Source organism: Neoarius graeffei, chromosome 2 (genome assembly GCF_027579695.1).
Source record: "Neoarius graeffei isolate fNeoGra1 chromosome 2, fNeoGra1.pri, whole genome shotgun sequence".
In the NCBI taxonomy this organism is placed as follows: Eukaryota; Metazoa; Chordata; class Actinopteri; order Siluriformes; family Ariidae; genus Neoarius; species Neoarius graeffei.
In genome coordinates, this window is record NC_083570.1 from 9469342 (window position 1) to 9494460 (window position 25119).

A 25119-nucleotide genomic window follows, 5' to 3' on the forward strand; every position below is an offset into this window, starting at 1 on the left:
AGTGCTGTACCACCGTGCCACCACATGAGCTAATTTTATCCCTAATTTATCCCCAATGAGCAAGCCTGTGGCGACGTTTGCAAGGAAAAACTCCCTCAGGCGACACGAGGAAGAAACCTTTCGAGGAACCAGACTCAAAAGGGAACCCACCCTCATTTGGGTGATAACTGATAGCATGATTATAAATAACTCTCTTCCATAACTGTGTCCTACAGAGCCACAAATTATAACTGTGTAACCAGGAACTTCATTATAGTTTTAACACGAAGTCTGTTTTGTTGAAGTGATAAACTGTTCATTGATGGAAACTTGAGTGCAAAACTGTTCAAGACAACTGCAGTCCTAAAGTTAGCAAGTCAGCTGTAGTTCTCAGACATAAATATATTACTGTAAGTGTCCAGAGCGTCTTCTAAGTATGACTTTTGACTGTCCATATGGGACCGTCCTCCACAGGAGTGATGTGATGAGACTCCAGCCAGAAGTAGGGCATCAGGATGGATCAGGCAGGTCCGAGGAGCAGAAGAGGTCAGCCACACTGGTTTCTCAGGATCGACATGTAACTCAACAGAGAGAGACAGACAGGAGAGAGAGAGAGAACAAAGGTTGTGAGGTATGCCCAGTGTCACCTAATGAATAAGAACAGTATACATTTTGCGCTGAGTGCAAGCAGGGACTCTGGCAACACTAACTATGACAGCATAACTAAAAGGGAGAGCCAGAAGGTAACACAGGCATGAGGGAGCCCTGGGACATAAAGCAGCAGCCACTCCACCATCAACAAACCTGAGTGAGTGAGTGAGTGAGTGAGAGTGGGGGACTGACAACATCCATATATCCCAGTTTACCAAAACACTCTATGCTTGAGGACTCACCAGAGTTACTCCTTTACCAAATAAAAAACTATCTTGACTCATCTCTCATTATCTCTAGCCGCTTTATCCTTCTACAGGGTCGCAGGCAAGCTGGAGCCTATCCCAGCTGACTACGGGCGAAAGGCGGGGTACACCCTGGACAAGTCACCAGGTCATCACAGGGCTGACACATAGACACAGACAACCATTCACACTCACATTCACACCTACGGTCAATTTGGAGTCACCAGTTAACCTAACCTGCATGTCTTTGGACTGTGGGGGAAACCGGAGCACCCAGAGGAAACCCACACGGACACGGGGAGAACATGCAAACTCCACACAGAAAGGCCCTCGCCGGCCATGGGGCTCGAACCCAGACCTTCTTGCTGTGAGGTGACAGCGCTAACCACTACATCACCGTGCCGCCACTATCTTGACTGAAAAGATATATTTTCAGCCTAGACTTAAACACTGAGACTGTGTCTGAGTCCTGAACACTACTTGGAAGGTTGTTCTATAACTGTGGGGCTTTGTAAGAAAAGGCTCTGCCCCCTGATGTTGCCTTCACTATATGAGGTACCAACAAATAACCTGCACCGTTTGATCTAAGTAGGCATGGCGGGTCATAAAGGACAGTGGCGGTTCTAGACCAAAATTACTAGGGGGGCCGAGGTGGGGCCAGTGTTTTTTCAGGGGGGCACATATAAGGACAAAACATGGCAATATTTAAGTGTTCAAAATGTTTTGTTTAGTTTATTTAAAACCAAAACAACATACATTGAGCATAAATACAATGAGATAAACATTCTCTCTCAATAGCCTGAACATAAAATAAATTGTGCTCAATAAATCTTAAAACCATGTTTCTCTTTTTTGTAAAATAAGATTTCTATTTTTGCATACAATGAACCTTTTCTTCAGATGTGGCTGTAATGGAGTGTCGTCCAAGCACTTGCTGATATCTGGAGAAAGATGAATACAGTAAATATGAGAGTGCGACTGAGAACAACATTTATTTATCATTATTCATTTATTAATTTATTATTATATCTATTATTTTTATTTTATATTTATTAATTATTATTCAGACTTCACACTTTCAGGCTAGGCTATATGAATTGTAGGCCGACACCGCTCACACACACACATTTGTTCAACATCACAAACCTGATGGTGCTGTACTTGATATGCATGGTGAATCTGGTTGTCCCAATGACTCGTTGGGTTGTCCCTCATTCTGTCCCTCAATCTGATCCTGAATGTCTTCATCCTCACTCTCAGATTGCCTTTCAGATGCCTCACTTTCCACCTCTCCAACCACCACCTCTGGCTCTCTCTCCTCTTTCATAATCTTCATCTTCCTTACTCTCTCTATGTTGCTTTTTGCCAACAGGGGCAAAAAAGGACATAATGTCCTTCTTGCTCCTTTTCATGATGACAGCCTACAGTAGGCCTATACTAAAAAGTAAACAGAGAGGAATGTAGCCTCTACATATCACAAGGCCATTCAAGTTTTACAAGCAGGTTAAACACTGTCTGTTATTTTACCCATTTCCCAAAAATATTAAGTTAGGCTACTTATTGCTGTGCAACGCACTTTTAAGAAAGCACAATAAAACGGATTTATTATTGTAGTGAACAACAACAGTCAAACACGGATATGTGCAAACACTGACGTTACAAAATTGAATAATTTTCCTTACCTTCGCTTCTTTGCAGTAGCCTAGTCCTTGCAGGGCTGCAGCTGTTATCTCTCACATCCGAAGTTTACAATTCGTGCTGCTGCTGGTCTTTCTGCTGCAGGTAACAGTGTGCGTGTAGCGCTTTAAGGAGTCCGTGTAGAACACTCCGTCATGTCAGTTCCGATCTTTGAGCCAGCGCATGTCGAAATTAATAAATCTTATTATCTGTTCAGCACAGGGGCCACAACAGGGGCCAGGAGCAATTTTACAGGGGCACTGGCCCCCCTGGCCCCCGTTTAAAACCGCCTATGATAAAGGACCAGAAGTTTGTTCAGGTACTGTGGCGCAAGACCATTCAGTGCTTTAAAGGTCAATAGTAGTATTGTATAATCAATACGAAATTTGATTGGGAGCCAATGCACTGTGGATAAGACAGGGGTGATGTGGTCATATCTTCTAGTTCTAGTAAGGACCGTTGTTGCTGCATTTTGAACTAACTGGAGCTTGTTTATGCACTTATTGGAACATCCAGACAGTAAGGCATTACAGTCATCCAACCTGGAGGTAAGAAAAGCATGAACTAGTTTTTCTGCATCTTACTGACATTAAATTTCTTATCTTAGTGATATTTCTGAGATGAAAGAAAGCTATCTGGGTAATGTTATCATTATGAGTTTCAAATGAAAGACTGGAGTCAATGATCACACTGAGGTCTTTTACTGCTGCACATGAAGAAACAGAAAGGTCATCCAGAGTTACTGTGTAATCAGAAAACTTACTTCTAGCTGCATGAGATCAGAGTACAAGTACTTGTGTCTTGTCAGAATTAAGCAGAAGGAAGTTAATAAGCATCCAGTGTCTAATGTCCTTTACACATTCCTCAATTCTATTAAGCTGATGTGTCTCATCTGGCTTTGCAGAAACTTACAACTGTGTGTCATCAGCATAACAGTGGAAACTAATACCATGCTTATACCATACCCAGAGGTAACATATATACTGTAAAGAAAAAAGCAGTGGACCTAAGACAGAACCTTGTGGAACACCAAACTTTACCTCAGCATGCATAGAAAAATCAGCATATACATCAAGAAACTGATAGCGATCAGTTAAATAAGAGCTGAGCCAGGAGAGGGCCGTTCCCTTAACTCCCACAACATTTTCTAGTCTATCCAGGAATATGAAATGATCAATAGTGTCAAAGTCTGCACTAAGGTCAAGCAACACAAGCAGCGAGACACAGTCCAGATCAGATGCCAACAACAGGTCATTTACTACTTTAACCAGTGCTGTCTCTGTGCTATGATGAGGTCTAAATCCTGACTGATACATTTCATGGTTGTTATTCCGATGTAAATATGAGCATAACTGCTGTGCCACAGCTTTTTCTAGGATCTTGGAGATAAAGGGGAGGTTTGATAATGGCCTTTCATTGGGCTGACAGGGGTCGAGGTCAGGTTTTTTAATCAGGGGTTTGATAACTGCAAGTTTAAAGGATTTGCGTATGTAGCCAATTCTAAGGGAAGAATTGATTATTTCTAGAAGAGCTTAAATTGCTTCTGGTATTATCTGTTTGAAGAGACATGTAGGTAAGGGATTAGTACACAAGAAGAAGATTTTGATGTGGAAATTAATGAAATTAATTTGATTTCTCGAAGAGGAGTAAAACATTCTAATTGCTGAGCTTATACAGTTATATTGTTAACGACTGGGTTATTTAAGTTGTCTGGGCTTAAATGAGTAGTTTGAATTTTTTTGTTGGATAGTTTCAATTTTGTGATTGAAAAAAAATTATGACGTTGTTGCTGCTGCATATTGCAGGTGCATGTGTGTCTGTAGTGGTCTTTTTCTTAGTTAATTTTGCTACAGGATTAAAAAGGAATCTAGGATTATTTTGTTATCTTTGATTAGGGTGGAGAGATACATTGATCTTGCAGCACGAGGAGCTTTTCTATACTTCAGGAAGCTCTCCTTCCATGCTAATTTGAATACGACCAATTCTACAAGGAATATCATCTAATTGTGTAATCTCCTGCTCTCTCTCTGATATAATGTGTAAGAAACTGAGGGTGTGAGAGAGTGTCAATATGAGGCACTAATGAATTACTGGTTTAATTATGACCCATTGTACCCCAGTGTTTAATACACGATAAACTTTATTGCGCAACATCTCTTTTCTTTCAGATTTCTGTTATCTGACTCTGGATCCCAACACGGCACATGGTTCCCTCCGTCTGTGTGAGAAGGACAGAGCGGTGAGACGCAGTTATAAAGAGAAGCTGTTCCCTTGTCACCCTGAGAGGTTTACCTCCATCGCTCAGGTGTTGTGTAAGGAGAGTGTGTGTGGACGCAGTTACTGGGAGGTGGAAAGGAGCAGTGAGGGATGTGTGTACATCTCAGTCTCATATAAAGGGACCAATAAAAAAGAGCAGCCCAGACGGACCATATTTGGGTACAACGATCAGTCGTGGAGTCTGGTGTGTTCTCGGACTCCTCTTCATTTCTATCACAACAACATTAAGACCGAGTTCGGAGTTCCGTCACCTTCCAGAATAGGAGTGTATGTGGATCACAGTGCAGGAACTCTGTCCTTCTACAGCGTCTGTGACAGGATGAAGCTCCTCCACAGAGTCCACACCACATTCACTCAGCCTCTATACGCTGGGTTTACTCTGTGGGCTCCTGAATCAGTTGTCAGGTTTTCTGATCCACAATAATGGATCATTAATGTATATTATCCTGTACTGAGTGCTGTGGAGTTCTGGTCTGAAGGTGTTGATTAATTCCCTATAACAGCAGCTCTGACAGGAGTGCAGCTGCAAATCATTAGTGTTTCTATAGTAACAGCTCGTGTGTGTTTCTCACAAGCATTCCACCTAAAATACTCTCTTACTGCCACTCGACATGAACATGGTGGTCTCTGAAAGACTATACAGGCATCTGCCCAGGAGGTTGTGCCAGTTTTAGGGCTTGAGCAGTTTTTCGTCTCTTGTGTCTCTCATCCTTTGATTTCCGTCGATTGGATTCAAAGGTTTCAACTCCATTGCAGACCACACGCCTCCAGAGCAGTCCATCAGTTGATGCTGTAGCCCAATCAATAATCCCACACTCTTTAAAAGTTCTTTTTAGGGCATCCTTGTATCTCTTCTTAGGAGCACCAATGCTTCTCATTCCTGTGGGTCGCTGACTGTAGAAAAGCTGTTTTGGAAGTTGTTTTGCATCCATTTTAACAACATGTCCATACCACCTCAGCCTATTTTGCTGAAGCATAGCCTCGATGCTTGTTAAGGAGGCTCTATCAAGAATTGCAGCATTGGTAACACGATCATACCATTGGGCGTTCATGATGGATCGTACCGTAGGCATCTTCAGTGAAATTTCTCAAGTTGTTTTACTTGATATTGGTACGTAGTCCATGTTTTTGACCCATACAGGAGCATTGGTATTATAGTGGCATTATGGACTCTTATTTTAGTTTTCAACTCAAGTTCGTGATGATCAAAATCATGCTTACGTAGCTTGCCAAAAGCTGTTGCTCCAGCACTGATGTTGTTATTAATTTCATGGTCAAGGGAAATATCACCTGACACATAGCTGATGAGATATTTAAAGTGTGGGACTACCTTAAGAACAGTTCCATCCACAGAAATTTCAGGTTGGGTGGTGATTGGGATGGAGGTGTCAGAGGCAGGTCGACACACAACCTCTGTTTTAGTGCAGTTCAGTGATAGCCTGAGTCTTTTGTAGGCTTCTGCAAAGGCATCTGTGATTCTCTGCAAGCCAGCTTCTGAGTATGAACAGAGCGCAGCATCATCAGCATACTGAAGTTCCACAACTGAGGCTGTAGACACCTTACTTTTAGCTTGCAAATGATGTAGGTTGTACCATTGTATTGATAAACTATCTGTATTCCATGATAAGAAGAAGAAGAACAACAACTTTATTCATCACATGTACACTTGTGAAATTCCTCTCTGCATTTAACCCATCTGAAGTAGTGAACGCACACGTGAGCAATGAGCACAAACACGTACTCAGAGCAGTGGGCAGCCGTGCTACAGCAGCCAGGGAGCAGTTAGGGGTTAGGTGCCTCGCTCAAGAGCACCTCAGCCTAAGGGCACCCCATGTTAATCTAACGACATGCCTTTGGGCTCTGGTGGAAACCAGAGCACCTGGAGGAAACCCACGCAGACTCCACACAGAAAGGCCCCCGTCAGCCGCTGGGCTCAAACCCAGAACCTTCTTGCTGTGAGGCGACAGTCAAGTCAAGTCAAGTTTATTTGTATAGCGCTTTTAACAAACATTGTCGCAAAGCAGCTTTACAGAATTTGAACGACTTAAAACATGAGCTAATTGTATCCCTAATCTATCCCCAATGAGCACGCCTGTGGCGACGGTGGCAAGGAAAAACTCCCTCAGACTACATGAGGAAGAAACCTCGAGAGGAACCAGACTCAAAAGGGAACCCATCCTCATTTGGGCAACAACAGACAGCATGACTATAATATTAACAGTTTTAACATGAGGACAGTTTCGTTGATGTTATAATTCTTCATTGATGGAAACTTGAGTGCAAAACTGTTCATGATAACTGCAGTCCTAAAGTTAGCAAGTCAACTTTAGTCCTCAGCCATAAAAGCATTACTGTAAGAGTCCAGAGCATCCTCCAGGTATAGTCCAGTAACAGTGCTAACCACTACACCACCGTGCTGCCCAGATTATGCAGATTCGGCTTGGCTACATGCAGGACAGCACCTGTGAAGAGAGCAAACAATGTAGTGGCTACACAGCTTTGTATTACACTAACTTTCACAGGAAAAGGTTCCAGTTCTTCATCTTCACAGAGAACAGAAACAGTCATCCCATCATGGAGAAGACGAATCATTGTGATCAGTTTATCTGGGCACCAGGAATTCTCCAAAGAACCTCTCTATTCACTGAGAGCAAGAGATACTAAGAAATACTGAATAACGTAGAACTCCAACATCATGAAGCTGAGAAATTTACTGGACTTATTGTCTTTTTTTTTTAACGAGACTAAAAAGCTGCTGTTCCATTAAACCCAGTTACAGTATGACACACAGCAGGGACCGAATAAACCATTCATCTCATCATGAATCAATATTATTGATTATATTTATGATAAGACAAGTTTTCAGTCTGTTCTGATGTGAGTTCAGCAAAAATATTGAAAATGGTTCATTTCTTGCAGCGTCACGTGTCTATGAGCATCCTCTAGTGGTCATAAATGATAAGACAAGTTTAAATTGCAGTCATTTAAATTTAATGAATAAATCACTCAATTTTTCATTTTCTGAAAATTTATAAAGAAATAAATGGCTAAAGTGAGATAAAGGAATTCTTTAAAGTGAATTTGATTTTATTGTCGCCTACACATGAATGTTAAATGGTAAATGTGGCCAGAGATCGATTTCTGTACTTCAATAGAAAGTATCATGTATGTCATTTATATTCTTTTCCCATTTTGTCCTTTCTTTCTGTCCATGAAGTGTATGCAGTGAAATCACATTTTAAAATCAGAACTCCAGATAGAATTCTATAATATGCGAATACAATCGAGTTGTTATTTGGAGGCTCAGTTTTACAGAGTAGCACCACATCACTGAAAAAAAAAAAACCAGCAGCCTTTCAACATCAATTCTGTATCTTCACTAAAAGACACACAAGAGGATTTACAGCAGGACCGTGTCTTACTACAAGCACTAAAAACTACCACATTGTGTTCATTAAGGATGGAAATAAAGCAGAAATATTTCACTGTCATCTGCACTTCAGTGTCATTTGTTCTGCTGAAATATTTTCCTCATTCTGTCAGTTTGGAATTTAGTGAGGAGTGAAAATTAATTGAAATAAATGACTTTATTACCACAAGGGGAGTCAAAACCTGATTTGATTTATTTTGCATTGTTTATTGCTAATAGAAGTCCCACTTTCTCATGAACAGATTGTTGAGATGGAAATGAAGTTGGTAGATGAATATGTTTGAGATCAGAGATCCTGAGTCGCCTCAATCAGTCATTAGATGTGTCTTTGAGAAGTAGGAGAACACTGGAGAACCAGGAGGAAACCCACACTGACACGGGTCATTTGACCTTTGGGTCATTTTAACATTGTTAACAGACTGAAATGAATCTCCTGAAAGGCAGAAGAAAGAAATCTGCGAGTAGTGTTAACACAAGACTTTATCTAATCCCAGTCAGTGCAGGGTTCAAACCCCATCCACCAGAAACATCATTACAATCAAAGGGAAAGGCAGAGACGAGGCAAGATCATCAACAGGAGATCTATCCAGAATAAACACGGCTCACAACTGAGGAGATTTACTAACACAGTGGAAGGGTTCACAGTTACTGTAGGATCTATGTGCATAACAACAGACAGGAAATGAGTGGAGGAAGTTGTTATTCAAAATGTGTAAAGGCGCCCTCTGGTGGCATGGAGGAGAAATGTCCAGGTTAAATATTTATTTTTATTTGTGAACACACAGGTCGAAAATAATTTCACTTCAATGAGCTGTTACTATAGAAACAAGGACGTATTAGTGCAAGCCCATTAATATAAACCTGCATTACTGTCAGAGCTGCTGTTATAGAAATTTAATCAACACTTTCTGACCAATCAGAATAGTCAACTGCAACAGAATTTTTTTTTGCTTTATTTGACTGAAAATGAAAAGGATTAAAAAAAAAGTTTTTCCAACAATCATGTTGAGAATCTAAATCAGGAGTCAGAGCACAGACAGGTCCAGTTCACAGAGACAGATTTATCATTATTCACACACACAATATATATGACAACATTAAAAGATATGTTTTTTGGAGGAAAGTCAGTTGTAGGTTTACAGTGATTTTCACAAACACATATTTAAGACACTGTAGTTATTTCCCACAGATTAAATCTAAAAATATCCATCCAAAGTGGAGAAAAACCTCGTTGCGTATCAATCCAGCGGCTTGTTGACATCCTGACCTCAGTATTAAAAGCTTCTGTCTGAAAATGAGTTCAGCACAGAAACTCCTGGAGTCCTGGAGTCTGCGGCGTTCTTCTGTGCTCTTATCTTTTATTCTGCAAAGCTGTGATTGTAATATTTGAATAAAAATCCCAAACTCAGATAAACCTGGATTTATAAGGTTCTATCTGCGGGCCAATCATCATCCAGGCTGAATATGGGATGAACACGACATCGGCATATTTTATAATCTAAATATTAAAATGAGTGTTTTTGTGCAGCTGGATTGTGTTCTAGTGAAACAGACGACTGAGCAACAACGTGGCAACGTGCAGGAATTTTACAGAAAACACTACACACTTTTATTCTGGATCACACAATCTCACTGTATAAACCACTGAAGAACTACAGTACACCCCAAACCCAGCGTATAGAGGCTGAGTGAATGTGGTGTGGACTCTGTGGAGGAGCTTCATCGTGTCAGAGACGCTGTAGAAGGACAGAGTTCCTGCACTGTGATCCACATACACTCCTATTCTGGAGGGGGATAGAACTCTGAGATCAGTCTCAATGCTGTTGTGACAGAAAGAGAGAGAAGAAGAAGAACGCCGCAGACTCCAGGACTGATTGTTGTATCCAAACCCACACTCATCACCCCGTCCTTTCCTGCCGATGTCTTTATATGAGACTGATATGGACACACCACCAACAAGGCTCCGCTCCACCTCCCAGTAACAGCGTCCACACACACTCTCCTTACACAACACCTGCTCCCAGAAATCAAATCTCTCTGGATGATCAGAGTAACGCTGCGCTCTCTCACTGTATCTCACCGCTCTGTTCTTCTCAGACAGAATGAGGCGACGATGTGCCGTGTTGGGATCCAGAGTCAGATAACAGAAATCTAAAATAAAAGAGAAAAACAAACTGAACAATGTGAACATGAATATCCGCGCTGGGGGCGTGGTCACGAAAACAGCAGTTCGGTTGCAGTGAAAACTTTTCTCTGTAGAACCCTGTCACTCGGCGGCACGGTGGTGTAGTGGTTAGCGCTGTCGCCTCACAGCAAGAAGGTCCTGGGATCGTGCCCCGGGGCCGGCGAGGGCCTTTCTGTGCGGAGTTTGCATGTTCTCCCTGTGTCCGCGTGGGTTTCCTCCGGGTGCTCCGGTTTCCCCCACAGTCCAAAGACATGCAGGTTAGGTTAACTGGTGACTCTAAATTGAGCGTAGGTGTGAATGTGAGTGTGAATGGTTGTCTGTGTCTATGTGTCAGCCCTGTGATGACCTGGCGACTTGTCCAGGGTGAACCCCGCCTTTCGCCCGTAGTCAGCTGGGATAGGCTCCAGCTTGCCTGCGACCCTGTAGAAGGATAAAGCAGCTAGAGATAATGAGATGAGATGAACCCTGTCACTCCCCCCTCCCCCCACTCTGGGCTCAAGAACACAACAAAAGCGCAATAATATAACAACAACCAATCAGAATTCAGATACGACAACCAATCAGAATTCAGATACATTCAGTTGCCAAGTAAAATTGTAACCTGTCAAAGTTCTCGAGCCCTCGTGCTGTTTTACCGTTAGATCAATCACATATCAGCTTAAACTAGCATTCTAAACCTAGTTAAAGATCCCACAGAAGAGAGCGACTCCCCCTGCCAGCCTCATGGAACTGAATAAGTTGACTTAATTAAAAAGTTTACTGTTCTATGAAAGGGTGTATTTGCATGATCATTATTATTTTACGAGTGGCATAAAATTGTCTTGAAAAGACGTCAACAATAATATTGTTTATCGCAATAATTTCTGAGACAATATATCGTCCAACAAAATTTGTTATCGTGACAGGCCCAGAAGCGTGTGTGTGTGTGTGTGCTTTAGATGTACATTTCAGAAACTCTTCTCTGTTCTGTGGTTCTGGTCCTGAAATGATCTGAACTGCTGCAGCTGTGGAGAGAAAAATGGAAACATGAGTTTGTGTAAAAGATGGAAAGAGTTTAAAGTGATCCAGTCAGTTTATTCATTTTAAATCAGTGTTTTAGTTCAAAGTGTCGGGTGAATAAAGTGTCTGCAGAAAAGAAAGCAGGAGCATCGCTAAGAAATAACACATCACTGTGTTTCTCCAGCAGGAACAGCTCCTCTTACCATGTGGAGGGATTTTGTTGAATTCCTCCTCACAGAATTCCTCGAGTCTCTTTTTCAGATCTGAGAGAGAATTCCTCACTCCATCAAATGAGAGATGTTGATGGACAGTGGCGCTGGATGTGTGAAAGTCTGGTCTGTTCCACTGAGGAGAGCGACGTCCAGAAGCTAAAACCTACAGAAAGCAAATGAAATGTAAAACCCACTTGTGATGTCAGACAGGGACATTTATTGTTCCCTTAATGAGAGGTGTTTTAGAGAGTGTGTGAGGAACAGCTGGCTCTGTAGATCAGACAGTGAGTGTTACCTGGAGGAAATGGATGTGATCGTGTGTGTGTGAAAGCTGCTCCAGCTCAGTGACTCTCCTCTGAAGATCAGCAATCTCCTGCTCCAGTTGCTCCAGGAGTTGTTCAGTTCGACTCAGTTCAGCCTTCTCCTGATCTCTGATCAGCTCCGTCACCTCCCAGCGCTTTTTCTCCATGGAGCTGATCAGCTCAGTAAAGATCCTCTCACTGTCCTCCACTGCTGTCTGTGCACTGAGCTGTTAGGACACACACACACACACACACACACACACACACACACACACACACACACACACACAAGATTTAAAGCTCATCTATCATTCCCTCTCTTACTGGGACTGTAAATGACTCGTTGTCCATGTTGTGTGTGTTTCTCGGAGCAGCTCTGTCTCTGCTCACTGCTCACCTTTATAGTGTTCACAGCCTGTTTCAGCTCCTGCACCTTCTTCTGCTTCTCCTGGATTCTCTGCTGGGATTTCATCTGCTCCTCCTTTAACTCACTCTGAGGACAAATAAAATACATTCAGCTTTTTATACAGTACGAGCGAACTGGTTCCATATTAATGTCAGTTCAAAGTACATTCATGTTTCACTCTGAAGGTTATGTACTCTGTGTGTGTGTGTGTGTGTGTGTGTGTGTGTGTGTGTGAGAGAGAGAGAGAGAGAGAGAGAGAGAGAGAGAGAGAGAGAGAGAGAGAAAGTTCACTAACTGATCTGGGCTGGGTTTCCCGAAAGCCTCTTAAGGCCAAGAGAGTTTTAAATGACCTCTTAAGATCCATCATCAAGCTAACGTGGTTTTCCCGAACAACATCGTAGCACAAGTCATCCTTTAGTTTGCTCGGAATTTACGAGAGACCCGGAGCACTCGTTTGAAACAAAGAGCGACTTGCTCGCTGCCGAATCCACAGAATGCGCATGCGGCTCTGAGGGCCTCTCACAGTCAGCGGGGGAAACTGGTGTTGAATCTGCTGGTGGTGTTCAATTAATTTTCTTGTACATTGCAAGAACATCGAGTTAATTATCAGAGGTGGACAGTAACGAAGTACATTTACTTGAGTTCTGTACTGAAGTACACTTTTTGAGTATCTGTACTTTACTTGAGTATTTTTTTGGGGGAACTTTAACTTCGCTCCATTTGAAAGACAAATATCATACTTTTTACTCCACTACATTTCTATCAAGGTCCTCGTTAGTCATTACTATGAAGCAGCTTTGAAAGTGGATGTTTTTTTCTTTTCTAAAACGTGACTGGTTTTTCCGCAGGTGACACTGAGACAGTCTATCAGTAATCACTAGGGTCACGTCACGTCCATAGACTGGATAAAATCAAGATCAATGATTTCTCTGCAGCATTATTTAACACGATCAGTTGATGGCAGAATGGAAGGAGGCAGTTCTTCTGGGGAATGCACACACCCACGGTTCTATAGCTAGAACCCATGGTTCAGTTTTCTGAAAGGAATAAAAGAGTCATTTTGCTTTAAATGTTTGCTTTGTTTGCCTAAAACGGAGCACATCACAGCCTACAAAAACTCGCCATCCCACCTGTGGAAGCATATTGAGGGATATAAACGTTTTATTAGCTTGCAGTGAAGTTGTCTGTGCATTTAGAGTTAGTGATAGTGTTGAAATAGCTATGCAGTCTGATTAGTCAAATGATTTTCTGTGGATCTGCCCGCCAAGTTGCCATAGTCTTGTCCATGGCTAATGTTTACACACAGCTAGTTAACTTGGACACTGTTAGTTATGTCCAATACGATTGCCTTTAGCAGCTACTAATGCCTATATCAGGGACGCGAACTGCAAAGACGCACTTTGTCCTGTTGCTCTTTAGACTCCTTCTTACGAGTGAATTCCGGAAAACCACACACAGAGACAACGTTCATTCTTTAAGAGAGTCCCTCAACTCTCTCTTTAGGTCTAAAGGGCAAGGTTATCAGGAAACCCACCCCGAACCAGATTACGACCATCACTGAAGATAAATTTAACACTCTGTTCACCAGAACACAGACAATTTTAATCAGCTTTTACAGAATCCTTCTGATTGAAACACACATTGAAATTAAAGTTCAAATCATATCACTGACTAAAGCACCTGTTTCTAGATGGGAAACTATAATTAAGATGATTTAATTCTGGAAAGATTTCTAGTTCTCACCTGTTTTTCAGCTCTTTCTGTTGCAACTGAAACAGCGTCATGGTTTTTATGTTTCTCCAACATGCACAAATAACAGATGCAGGCTTGATCAGTACGACAGTAGATCTCAATCAGCTTGTTATGTTCAGAGCAGATCTTTTCTTGGAGTTTTGCTGAGGCTTCAATTAATGTGTGTTTTTTCAAAGCAGGACGTTCAAGATGAGGTTTCAGATGAATTTCACAAAATGAAGTGAAACAAATCAGACAGGACTTGACGGCTTTGTGTTTTCTCCCGGTGCAGAACTCACACTCCACATCTCCAGATCCAGCGTAACAGTGAGGAGGAGAAGCAGCTTGGACTTCAGTCTTCTTCAGTTTCTCCACCACTTCATCCAGCATGTTGTTTCTGCGTAGAACAGGCCTTGGCGTGAAAGTGTCTCTGCACTGAGGACAGCTGTAGACGCCCTTCTGATCCTCCTGATCCCAGCAGCCATTAATACACACCTTACAGAAACTGTGACCACAGGAGATAGCCACCGGATCCTTCAGGAGATCCAGACACACTGGACACATGAACTGGTCCTGAGCTACTGAAATACTGGCCTCCGCCATTTTCCTGAAATCGCAACAAGAGAGAGAGAGAGTGAGATCAGTTTTGTTTTCTCTGAAATGACAAGTTACTTCCTGGTTCTGTGTGTGAAAGAGCAATAGAGGAAGAGGAGGAGCACAAACACAGAGAGATCATGAGCACTCCTCTATTAACCATATCATCTCCCTTCAGTGCAGAAATATAACTCATGTAGCCGCACTGATTAGGATTAATTTCATGACATACTCACAGAATGGATCTTAATTTTCTGGACTTTTCCACCTACTGACACCTCAAGCACAACTTTCAGCCTTGTTGATAAATTTGTTGATTTGACAATTTATTGATTTCGCATTGTTTATGCAGATTTTGAAATTCACAAGGATTCAGTTCATAGGGGATTTGATCAGCACGAGTTGAATGATTTGGCACATGATTTGGGCCTATCAAAAAAAGCTTCAGAAATCTTAGCATCAAGACTGAATGAGAAAAACTTACTTGAACAAGGAGTGAAGGTATCATACTTTCAAACCAAAGAAAGTACATTTCTGCAGTACTTTCAAAGTGATAGCGGCTTTGTGTTTTGCCATAACATTCCTGGTTTACTGAAGGAATTAGGGGTTTCAATCTATAATCTGAATGAATGGCGAATGTTTATTGATAGCTCAAAGTGGAGTTTGAAGTGTGTCCTTCTACACAATGGCAATTTATTCAGTGCAGTCCCTATTGGGCATTCTGTCTGTCTTTGTGAAGAACATGGAGATGTAAAGAGAGTCATTGAGTTATTGCAATATGACAAACACAATTGGATAATCTGTGTTGACCTTAAAATGGTGTGCTTCCTTCTTGGTCAGCAACATGGGGACACAAAGTATCCCTGCTTTCTCTGTATGTGGGATAGCAGAGCTCGAGAGAAGCATTGGGTTGAGACGAATTGGCCTCCAAGATCTGATCTTAAACCTGGAGATCCCAACATTCTACACTTGTTGACAGGAAGAAAATAATATTCCCACCTCGGAACATAAAACTAGGTCTCATGAAGCAATTTGTAGAAGCATTGCCAACTGATGGTGACTGTTTCAAGTACATCATCTTGCAATTTCCTGGACTGTCAATTGAAAAAATCAAGGCCGGTGTGTTTGATGGTCCACAAATTCGACAGCTCATCAAAGATGAACAGTTCACCGGGACTATGTCAGACCTTGAGAAGAATGTTTGGTTATCATTCAAAGACGTCATCAAGAACTTTCTTGGAAATACACGTGCAAGTAATTACACAGAAATTGTTCAGAAACTGTTGGAGCGCTACAAAGCGCTTGGTTGCAACATGAGTATTAAACTACATTTTCTGCATTGCCATCTTGCCAGCTTTCTGGAAAATCTTGGTGCTGTTAGCGACGAGCAAGGTGAACGATTTCACCAAGATTTGAAAGTTATGGAAGAACGTTATCAGGGTAGATGGGATGTACATATGATGGCTGACTATTGTTGGAGCATCAAACGCAATAGTCCTCAAGTTGAACACTCCAGAAAGAGCTATAAACGTAAATTTTTACCTTAACTACTTGCACACAATTACAATTACAGTAACCATATCCTTTGTAAAAACATAAGTGTTAAATAAGCATTGCAGTCATGCCTGTGTCTTTCATATTTCATTGTATGTCAATATTTGTAAATTTTTATGAAACAAGCACATATCTGTTAAGTACAGTATTTTTCATATTTTTTAAGAAAACGGGGCTCCTATAGTTCAAAACCTGACATGATAGAGAAAAACTGAGATCAGTTTTGGATTCCGCACCCAAAAATTAGTTAAAAACAGCTGTCAGACCTAACTCAACAAAAATTGTGTTCCCCAGTGTTACAATTGTTTCACTTGAACAGCTTTTTCCTCGTGACATCTTTAAACTGATCTTCATCCCTAAAGAGTGTTGCAGCTGTCAGGAAAGAAAACCATATTTTATTGATTTCGCATTGTTTATTGCGAAAATAAATCACAAAAGTGGATCTTTTTTTCAACATAATCTCCATTTCACTCAGTATGAGTGCTCCAGGCTTCACGAGTGCCAGAACCCTTCATGACCTGCTGTTTGTGGAAACTAATCCACTTTGTGTTGGGTCACATCCCATCACCTCATCGCAGATTAGTTTCCTGGAGCAGCATGCCTCATCCTCTTTTATTCCTTATATCATGATTTATCAAGAACATTATTCTGGGTCGATGAAGAATTTTCTCATGAACAGATTGTTGAGATGGAAATGAAGTTAGTAGGTGAATATGTTTGAGATCAGAGATCCTGAGTCGCCTTGATCAGTCATTAGACGTGTCTTTGAGAAGTATGAGAACACTGGAGAACCAGGAGGAAACCCACACTGACACGGGTCATTTTACGTTTGGGTCATTTTAACATTGTTAACAGACTGAAACGAATTTCCTGAAAGGCAGAAGAAAGAAATCTGCTAGTAGTGTTAACACAAGACTTTATCTAATCCCAGTCAGTGCAGGGTTCAAACCCCATCCACCAGAAATATCATTAAAATCAAAGGGAAAGGCAGAGACGAGGTGAGATCATCAACAGGAGATCTATCCAGAATAAACACGGCTCACAACTGAGGAGATTTACGAACACACTGGAAGGGTTCACAGTAACTTCTTCTTTCTTGTGTTGAAAGGCAATCAGTGTCCTTATTGTTGCATTGCTGCCACCTTCTGGATCAATTCCTTGAACCATTATACAGTGTCTTGCAAAAGTATTCACCCCCTTGGTGTTTGTCCTGTTTTGTTGCATTACAAGCTGGAATTAAAATGGATGTTTTGCAGGGTTAGCACCATTTGATTTACAAAACATGCTGACCACTTAAAAGGTGAAAATTGTTGTTTTATTGTGACACAAACAATAATTAAGATAAAAAAGACAGAAATCTGGAGTGTGCATAAGAATTCACCCCCAAAGTCAATACTTTGTAGAGACACCTTTTGCTGCAATTACAGCTGCAAGTCTCTTGGGGTATGTCTCTATTAGCTTAGCACATCTAGCTCCTGGGATTTTTGCCCATTCCTCAAGGCAAAACTGCTCACACTCCTTCAAGCTAGATGGGTTGCGTTGGTGTACAGCAATCTTCAAGTTATGCCACAGATTCTCAGTTGGATTGAGGTTTAGGCTTTGATGAGGCCATTCCAAGATATTTAAATGTTTCCCTTTAAACCACTCCAGTGTAGCTTTAGCAGTATGTTTACTGTAGGATCGTTGTCCTGCTGTAATGTGAACTTTTGTCTCAGTCTCAAACCTCTGGCTGACTTAAACAGGTTTTCCTCCAGAATTGCCCTGTATTTAGTGCCATCCATCTTTCCTTCAGTCCTGACCAGCTTTCCTGTCCCTGCAGACAAAAAAGATCCCCACAGCATGATGCTGCCACCACCATGCTTCACTGTAAGAATGGTGTTCTCAGGGTGATGGGTTTGCGCGACACATGGCGTTTCTCATGATGGCCAAAAAGATCAATTTTGGTCTCATCTGACCAGAGAATCTTCTTCCATGTGTTTGGGGAATCTACCACATGCTGTTGGGCAAACTCCAAACATGTTTTTTATTATTATTTTTTTTTTCTGTAAGTAATGGCTTTTTTTCCTGGCCACTCTTCCATGAAGCCCCGCCCACTCTATGAAGTGTACGGCTTAAAGTGGTCCTATGGACAGATATTCCCATCTCCCCTGTGGATCTTTGCGGCTCTTTCAGTGTTATCGTTGGTGTCTTTGTTGCATCTCTGATAAATGCCCTCCTTTCCCGGTCTGTGAGTTTTGTTGGGCGGGGCCTTCTCTTGTCAGGTTTGTAGTGGTGCCATATTCTTTCCATTTTGCTATAATGGATTTAATGGTGCGCCGTGAGATATTCAATATTTGGGATATTTTTTTATAACCCAACCCTGATCTATACTGTACTTCTCCATAACTTTGTCTCTGACCTGTTTGGAGGCTCCTTGGTTTTCATGTTGTTTGTTTTGTCATGTTACAGAGTCAGGGTCCTTCCAGAACAGGTTGATTTATACAGACATCATGTGACAGATCATGTGACACTTTGATTGCACACAGGTGGCTCTTAATCAACTAATTATGTGACTTATGAAGTGAATTGGTTGGACCAGCTCTTATTTAGGGGTTTCACATGAAAGGGGTGAATACATATGCACACTCCAGATTTCTGGGTTTTTTTTCATCTTAATTATTGCATATGTTACAATAAAACAACAATTTTCACCTTTAAAGTGGTAGGCATGTTGTGTAAATCAAATGGCGCTAACCCTCCAAACATCCATTTTAATTCCAGCTTGTAATGCGACAAAACAGGACAAACACCAAGGGGGATGAATACTTTTGCAAGACACTGTCCAGCAGCTTGCTGACATCCTGACCTCAGTATTAAAAGCTTCTGTCTGAAAATGAGTTTAGCACAGAAACTTCATCACTGGGGGAAACTTTATTCTCCTGTGCTCTTATCTTTTATTCTGCAAAGCTTTGATTGTAATATTTGAATAAAAATCCCAAACTCACAGATAAACCTGGATTTATAAGGTTCTATCAAAAAAGTAAATTTTATTCAATGAAACACAACATGCATTTAATACAATTCAATACAACCTCTCTCTCTTTCTCTCGCTCTCTTTTCTGACTTCATAATGGATCTTCATCAAGTCTTCATAATGGATCAGCACCAGAACATTAGTGCATCGATGTTAGCTGGACTTCCTGCATGTTTGCACCACCTTGATAACTGAAGCTTGATTGTGCCTTTTCTGAATCATTTAATGAAACAATTTCAGCTCTATGTAATTCGACTAAAAAGGAGCAAAAAACAAACAAACATGCCGAGCCATTTGGGAGCTGAACAAGTTGATTCTGACTGTAAATAGCTGTTCAGTCCACATTATGTAGAACATTTTGGAATCATTGGTAAATTCACTGCTTATTCATGCAGTGTGACATCTTCACGATACATGACAAGATCTGTTTTTTGTCTTGTTAACTTCAAGAGAGAGAAAAAAGCAGGCTGGTGAGGGAACAACTCACTTATAGCTGCTATAACGATAGTGACGACAGGCTCTAACTCATTTCATGGACGTTCCACAACATTAAATGTAAATATAAATGGATAAAGAGTATGATGTGTCATTTTGTACACTGAAAAATACAACGGCAATTCTAAAAAAGTTGGGACGCTGTGTAAACTGGAAATAAAAAGAGAATGCGATAATTTGCAAATCATAGAAACTCGATATTTCATTGAAAATAGTACAAAGACAACATTTCAAATGTTGAAACTGAGAAATTTTATTGTTTTTTGAAAAATATACACTCATTTTGAATTTGATGTCAGCAAAATGGTTCAAGAAAGTTCAAGAAAGGACAAGGGTGTGTTCACTACTGTGTTGCATCACCTCTACTTTTAACAATTCTCTGTTAACATTTGGGAACTGAGGGAGACCAATTGCTGTAGTTTTGAAAGAGAAATGTTGTCCCATTCTTGCCTGATATACACTTTCAGCTGCTCAAAAGCTTGCGCTCTCCTTTGTCATATTTTGTGCTTCATAATGCACCAAATGTTTTCAATGGGAGACAGGTCTGGACTGCAGCAGGCCAGTTTAGCACCCAGACTTTTTTACTACAGAGCCATGCAGTTTTAATATGTGCAGAAAGTGGTTTGGCGTTGTCTCGCTGAAAGAAGGAAGGCCTTCCCTGAAAAAGATTTTGTCTGGACGGCAGCATATTGCTCTGAAACATGTTCATAGCGGAGCTTTCGCACGGGCCGAAAATCTGGAAACCCATCGAGTTGATTTTTCATGAACACACAGGGATCCCAGCCGTGTTCGTCCATCCCCGCCCCTCGCTATTCTGATTGGCTGTTTGATTTTGGCTGTAACTAGAAGCGCGAGCACCTACATAACTTATTTTTGTCTCCAGATAATTTAATATTTATCGGGTTTTTCCATCGAGAACAACTCAAACAGCGCAACACAATAATCATTTTTAGTTGACTCAGTTGATATATATACAGTGGCATGCAAAAGTTTGGGCACCCTTGCTGAAAATGTCTGTTACTGTGAATAGTTAAGTGAGCAGAAGATGAACTGATCACCAAAAGGCATAAAGGTAAAGACGAGACATTTCTTTTCAGCGTTTTATGCAGGATTTGTGTATTATTTTTGTTTTGTACAATTGGAGAGTGAAAAAAGAAAAGGAATGCCATGCGAAAGTTTGGGCACCCCAATACATTTGAGTTCTCAGGTTACTTTTACCAAGGTTTCAGACCTTAATTAGCTTATTGAGCTGTGGCTTGTTCAAATTCTTTGTTAGGAAAGGTCAGATGATGCATATTTCAAAGCTGTATAAATTCTCTGACTCCTCAAACTTGTCTCTAAAATCAACAGCCATGGGCTCCTCTAAGCAACTTCCTCACATTCTGAATAATAAAATAATTGATGCTCACAAAGCAGGAGAAGGCTACAAGAACATAGCAAAGTGTTTTCAGGTAGCTGTTTCCTCAGATTGTAATGTTATTAAGAAAATAGACCTAGAAAGCATTTCACTCTGGAGTATTCCTTGAAGGATGGAAATAAAGCAGAAATATTTCACTGTCATCTGCACTTCAGTTCTGCTGAAATATTTTCCTCATTCTGTCAGTTTGGAATTTAGTGAGGAGTGAAAATGAATCGGAATAAATGACTCTTTATTACCACAAGGGGAGTCAAAACCTGATTTGATTTATTTTGCATTGTTTATTGCTAATAGAAGTCCCACTTTCTCATGAACAGATTGTTGAGATGGAAATGAAGTTGGTAGATGAATATGTTTGAGATCAGAGATCCTGAGTCGCCTCAATCAGTCATTAGATGTGTCTTTGAGAAGTAGGAGAACACTGGAGAACCAGGAGGAAACCCACACTGACACAAGTCATTTTACCATTGGGTCATTTTAACATTATTAACAGACTGAAATGAATCTCCTGAAAGGCAGAAGACAGAAATCTGCGAGTAGTGTTAACACAAGACTTTACCTAATCCCAGTCAGTGCAGGGTTCAAACCCCATCCACCAGAAATATCATTAAAATCAAAGGGAAAGACAGAGACGAGGCGAGATCATCAACAGGAGATCTATCCAGAATAAACACGGCTCACAACTGAGGAGATTTGCTAACACACGGGAAGGGTTCACAGTTACTGTAGGATCTATGTATAACAATAAACAGGAAATGAGTGGAGGAAGTGAAGAATTGATTCAAAATGTGTGTAAAGGCGCCCTCTGGTGGTCTGGAGGAGAAATGTCCAGGTTAAATATTACAGTGTTTATCCACGTTTCTTTCATTTTTATTTGTGAACACACAGGTCTAAAATAATTTCACTTTGATGAGCTGTTACTATAGAAACAAGAACGTATTAGAGCAAGCCCATTAACATAAACCTGCACTACTGTCAGAGCTGCTGTTATAGAAAATTAATCAACACCTTCTGACCAATCAGAATAGACAACTGTAACAGATTTTTTTTTGCTTTCTTTGATTGAAAATGAAAAAGATTTAAAAAAAAAAAGTTTTTCCAACAATCATGTTCAGAACCTAAATCAGGAGTCAGACCACAGACAGATCCAGTTCACAGAGACAGATTTATCATCATTATTCACACAGACAATATATGACAACATTAAAAGAGATGTTTTTTTGAGGAAAAAGTCAGTTGTATGTTTACAGTGATTTTCACAAACACATATTTAAGACACTGTAGTTATTTCCCACAGATTAAATAATCTAAAAATATCCATCCAAAGTGGAGAAAAACCCCGTTGCGTATCAATACAGCAGCTTGCTGACATCCTGACCTCAGTATTAAAAGCTTCTGTCTGAAAATGAGTTCAGCACAGAAACTCCATCACTGGGGGAAACTTTATTCTCCTGTGCTCTTATCTTTTATTCTGCAAAGCTTTGATTGTAATATTTGAATAAAAATCCCAAACTCACAGATAAACCTGGATTTATAAGGTTCTATCTGCGGGCCAATCATCATCCAGGCTGAATATGGGATGAACACGACATTGGCATATTTTATAATTTAAATATTAAAATGAGTGTTTTTGTGCAGCTGGATTGTGTTCTAGTGAAACAGACGACTGAGCAACAACGTGGCAACGTGCAGGAATTTTACAGAAAACACTACACACTTTTATTCTGGATCACACAATCTCACTGTAGAAACCCAGTAGACCCCAAACCCAGCATATAGAGGCTGAGTGAATGTGGTGTGGACTCTGTGGAGGAGCTTCATCGTGTCAGAGACGCTGTAGAAGGACAGAGTTCCTGCACTGTGATCCACATACACTCCTATTCTGGAGGGGGATGGAACTCTGAGATCAGTCTCAATGCTGTTGTGACAGAAAGAGAGAGAAGAAAAAGAAGAACAGCACAGACTCCAGGACTGATTGTTGAATCCAAACCGACACTCATAACCCCATCCTTTCCTGCTGATGTCTTTATATGAGACTGATATGGACACAACATCAGCACCGCTCCACTCCACCTCCCAGTAACAGCGTCCACACACACTCTCCTTACACAACACCTGCTCCCTGGAATCAAATCTCTCTGGATGATCAGAGTAACGCTGCTCTCTCCCACTGCCTCTCAGCGCTCTGTTCTTCTCAGACAGAATGAGGTGACGATGTACCGTGTTGGGATCCAGAGTCAGATAACAGAAATCTAAAATAAAAGAGAAAAACAAACTGAACAATGTGAACATGAATATCCGCGCTGGGGGCGTGGTCACGAAAACAGCATGTTCGGTTGCAGTGAAAACTTCTCTGTAGAACCCTGTCACTCCCCCCTCCCCCCACTCTGGGCTCAAGAACACAACAAAAGGGCAATAATATAACAACAACCAATCAGAATTCAGATACGACAACCAATCAGAATTCAGACACAACAACCAATCAGAATTCAGATACATTCTGTTGCCAAGTAAAATTGTAACCTGTCAAAGTTCTCGAGCCCTCGTGCTGTTTTACCATTAGATCAATCACATATCAGCTTAAACTAGCATTCTAAAACTAGTTAAAGATCCCACAGAAGAGAGCGACTCCCCCTGCCAGACTCATGGAATTTAATAAGTTAACTTGTCTGTGAAGATTCTCAAATCATCCAGGTCATCGTAAACTGTGGGTGGTAGAAAAGGGCAACTGGACTTGCTTGAAGATTCTTGAAAACGTTTCACCTCTCATCCGAAAGGCTTCCTCAGTTCTGTCTGACTAATAGGGAGTATCAGATATTTATCCTCTCCTGGATCAGAATCAGAATTCTGATGACAAGCTCATCTAAGGTGTCGTTGAGGCATCATGTTGGTGTGGGTCACTGGAGGCTGGGTGTGAACGGCGAGTCATTAGGGTGATTAAAGGATTGCCCGTTAGGGTGATCAATGGAAAGCTGACTCTCTCTGTCCTCCTGTGAGTCACTGAAAACAGCTGAGTCCTGGCGTACACCAAGCTGTCTGGGAAGAGTGTCCAAGACCGCATTGTAGCTGGTTGATAAATGATGTCTTAGACACCCACCTCTGTTCAGTGATGGCCATTCCAGGTTGACAAAAATGGCTTCTTTAACTCCTCGCTCATACCAACGATCCTCTCTGGCTAAAATGCGTACGTTACAATCCTGAAATGAGTGTCCTTTGTTGTTAAGATGAATGTAGACAGCCAAGTCCTGGCCTGAGGAGCTGGCTCTCCTGTGTTGAGCCAAGCGCCTGTATAGCGGTTGTTTTGTTTCCCCAATATATGTGTCCATGCATTCCTCACTGCACTGAATCGCATACACTATGTTGTCCTGTTTGTGTCTGGGTATAGAGATCTTGCAGTCACGTGACCGGAAAGTACACAACCGCCATCTTGTCGGTCAAAAACACCGCTGAATACTGCTGCACTCGTGTACAGAATGGATCAATTTCAACCGACGGACTACACGGCTCATTTTTCTAATGAACAGATAACTAGATATATGTCTAAAATAAACGATCTACAGATTAATGACCCTTATGGCTTTCCGGACGGAGTTTTCACGACCAGATTTTGAACTGCCAGCGGAATACCCGTGTAAAATTACCTCATCAACTTTCCCTCGCTATTCAGTGGTGAAGCACTGCATGCTTATAAATCTCTGGACAGTTATCTTTACAGAAATTCAGGATTTGTCAGCGACTCAGATGTGGCATCTTGTAAACAAGAATCCTCATTGGATGGGTAAGTCACTTAAGTATTGAGTATAGCACTGACCAGCCGATTATAGAATAGAATAAGGTAATTCCAGTTGTAATTCCAAATCGTCCGTCTTGTTTACATGGATCTGGCGATGGAGAGGTAGAGGCTTAGCAGTGGAGGTTTGAGTGGCTGTTTTCTGAGCTTAGTCAACAGGCC

General features: G+C 41.2%; 2 protein-coding genes across 2 annotated transcripts in view; both read right to left on the minus strand.

Annotated features, from left to right (window-relative positions):
• Positions 1 to 25119, minus strand: part of LOC132868771 (E3 ubiquitin/ISG15 ligase TRIM25-like) — a 70432-nt gene that overhangs the window by 30260 nt on the left and 15053 nt on the right. The window lies entirely within an intron of this gene.
• Positions 9139 to 11444, minus strand: LOC132880310 (stonustoxin subunit beta-like). Its single transcript, XM_060913782.1, has one exon. It carries the CDS (start codon positions 10448 to 10450, stop codon positions 9869 to 9871), a length of 582 nt encoding a protein of 193 aa, XP_060769765.1. The 5' UTR covers positions 10451 to 11444; the 3' UTR covers positions 9139 to 9868.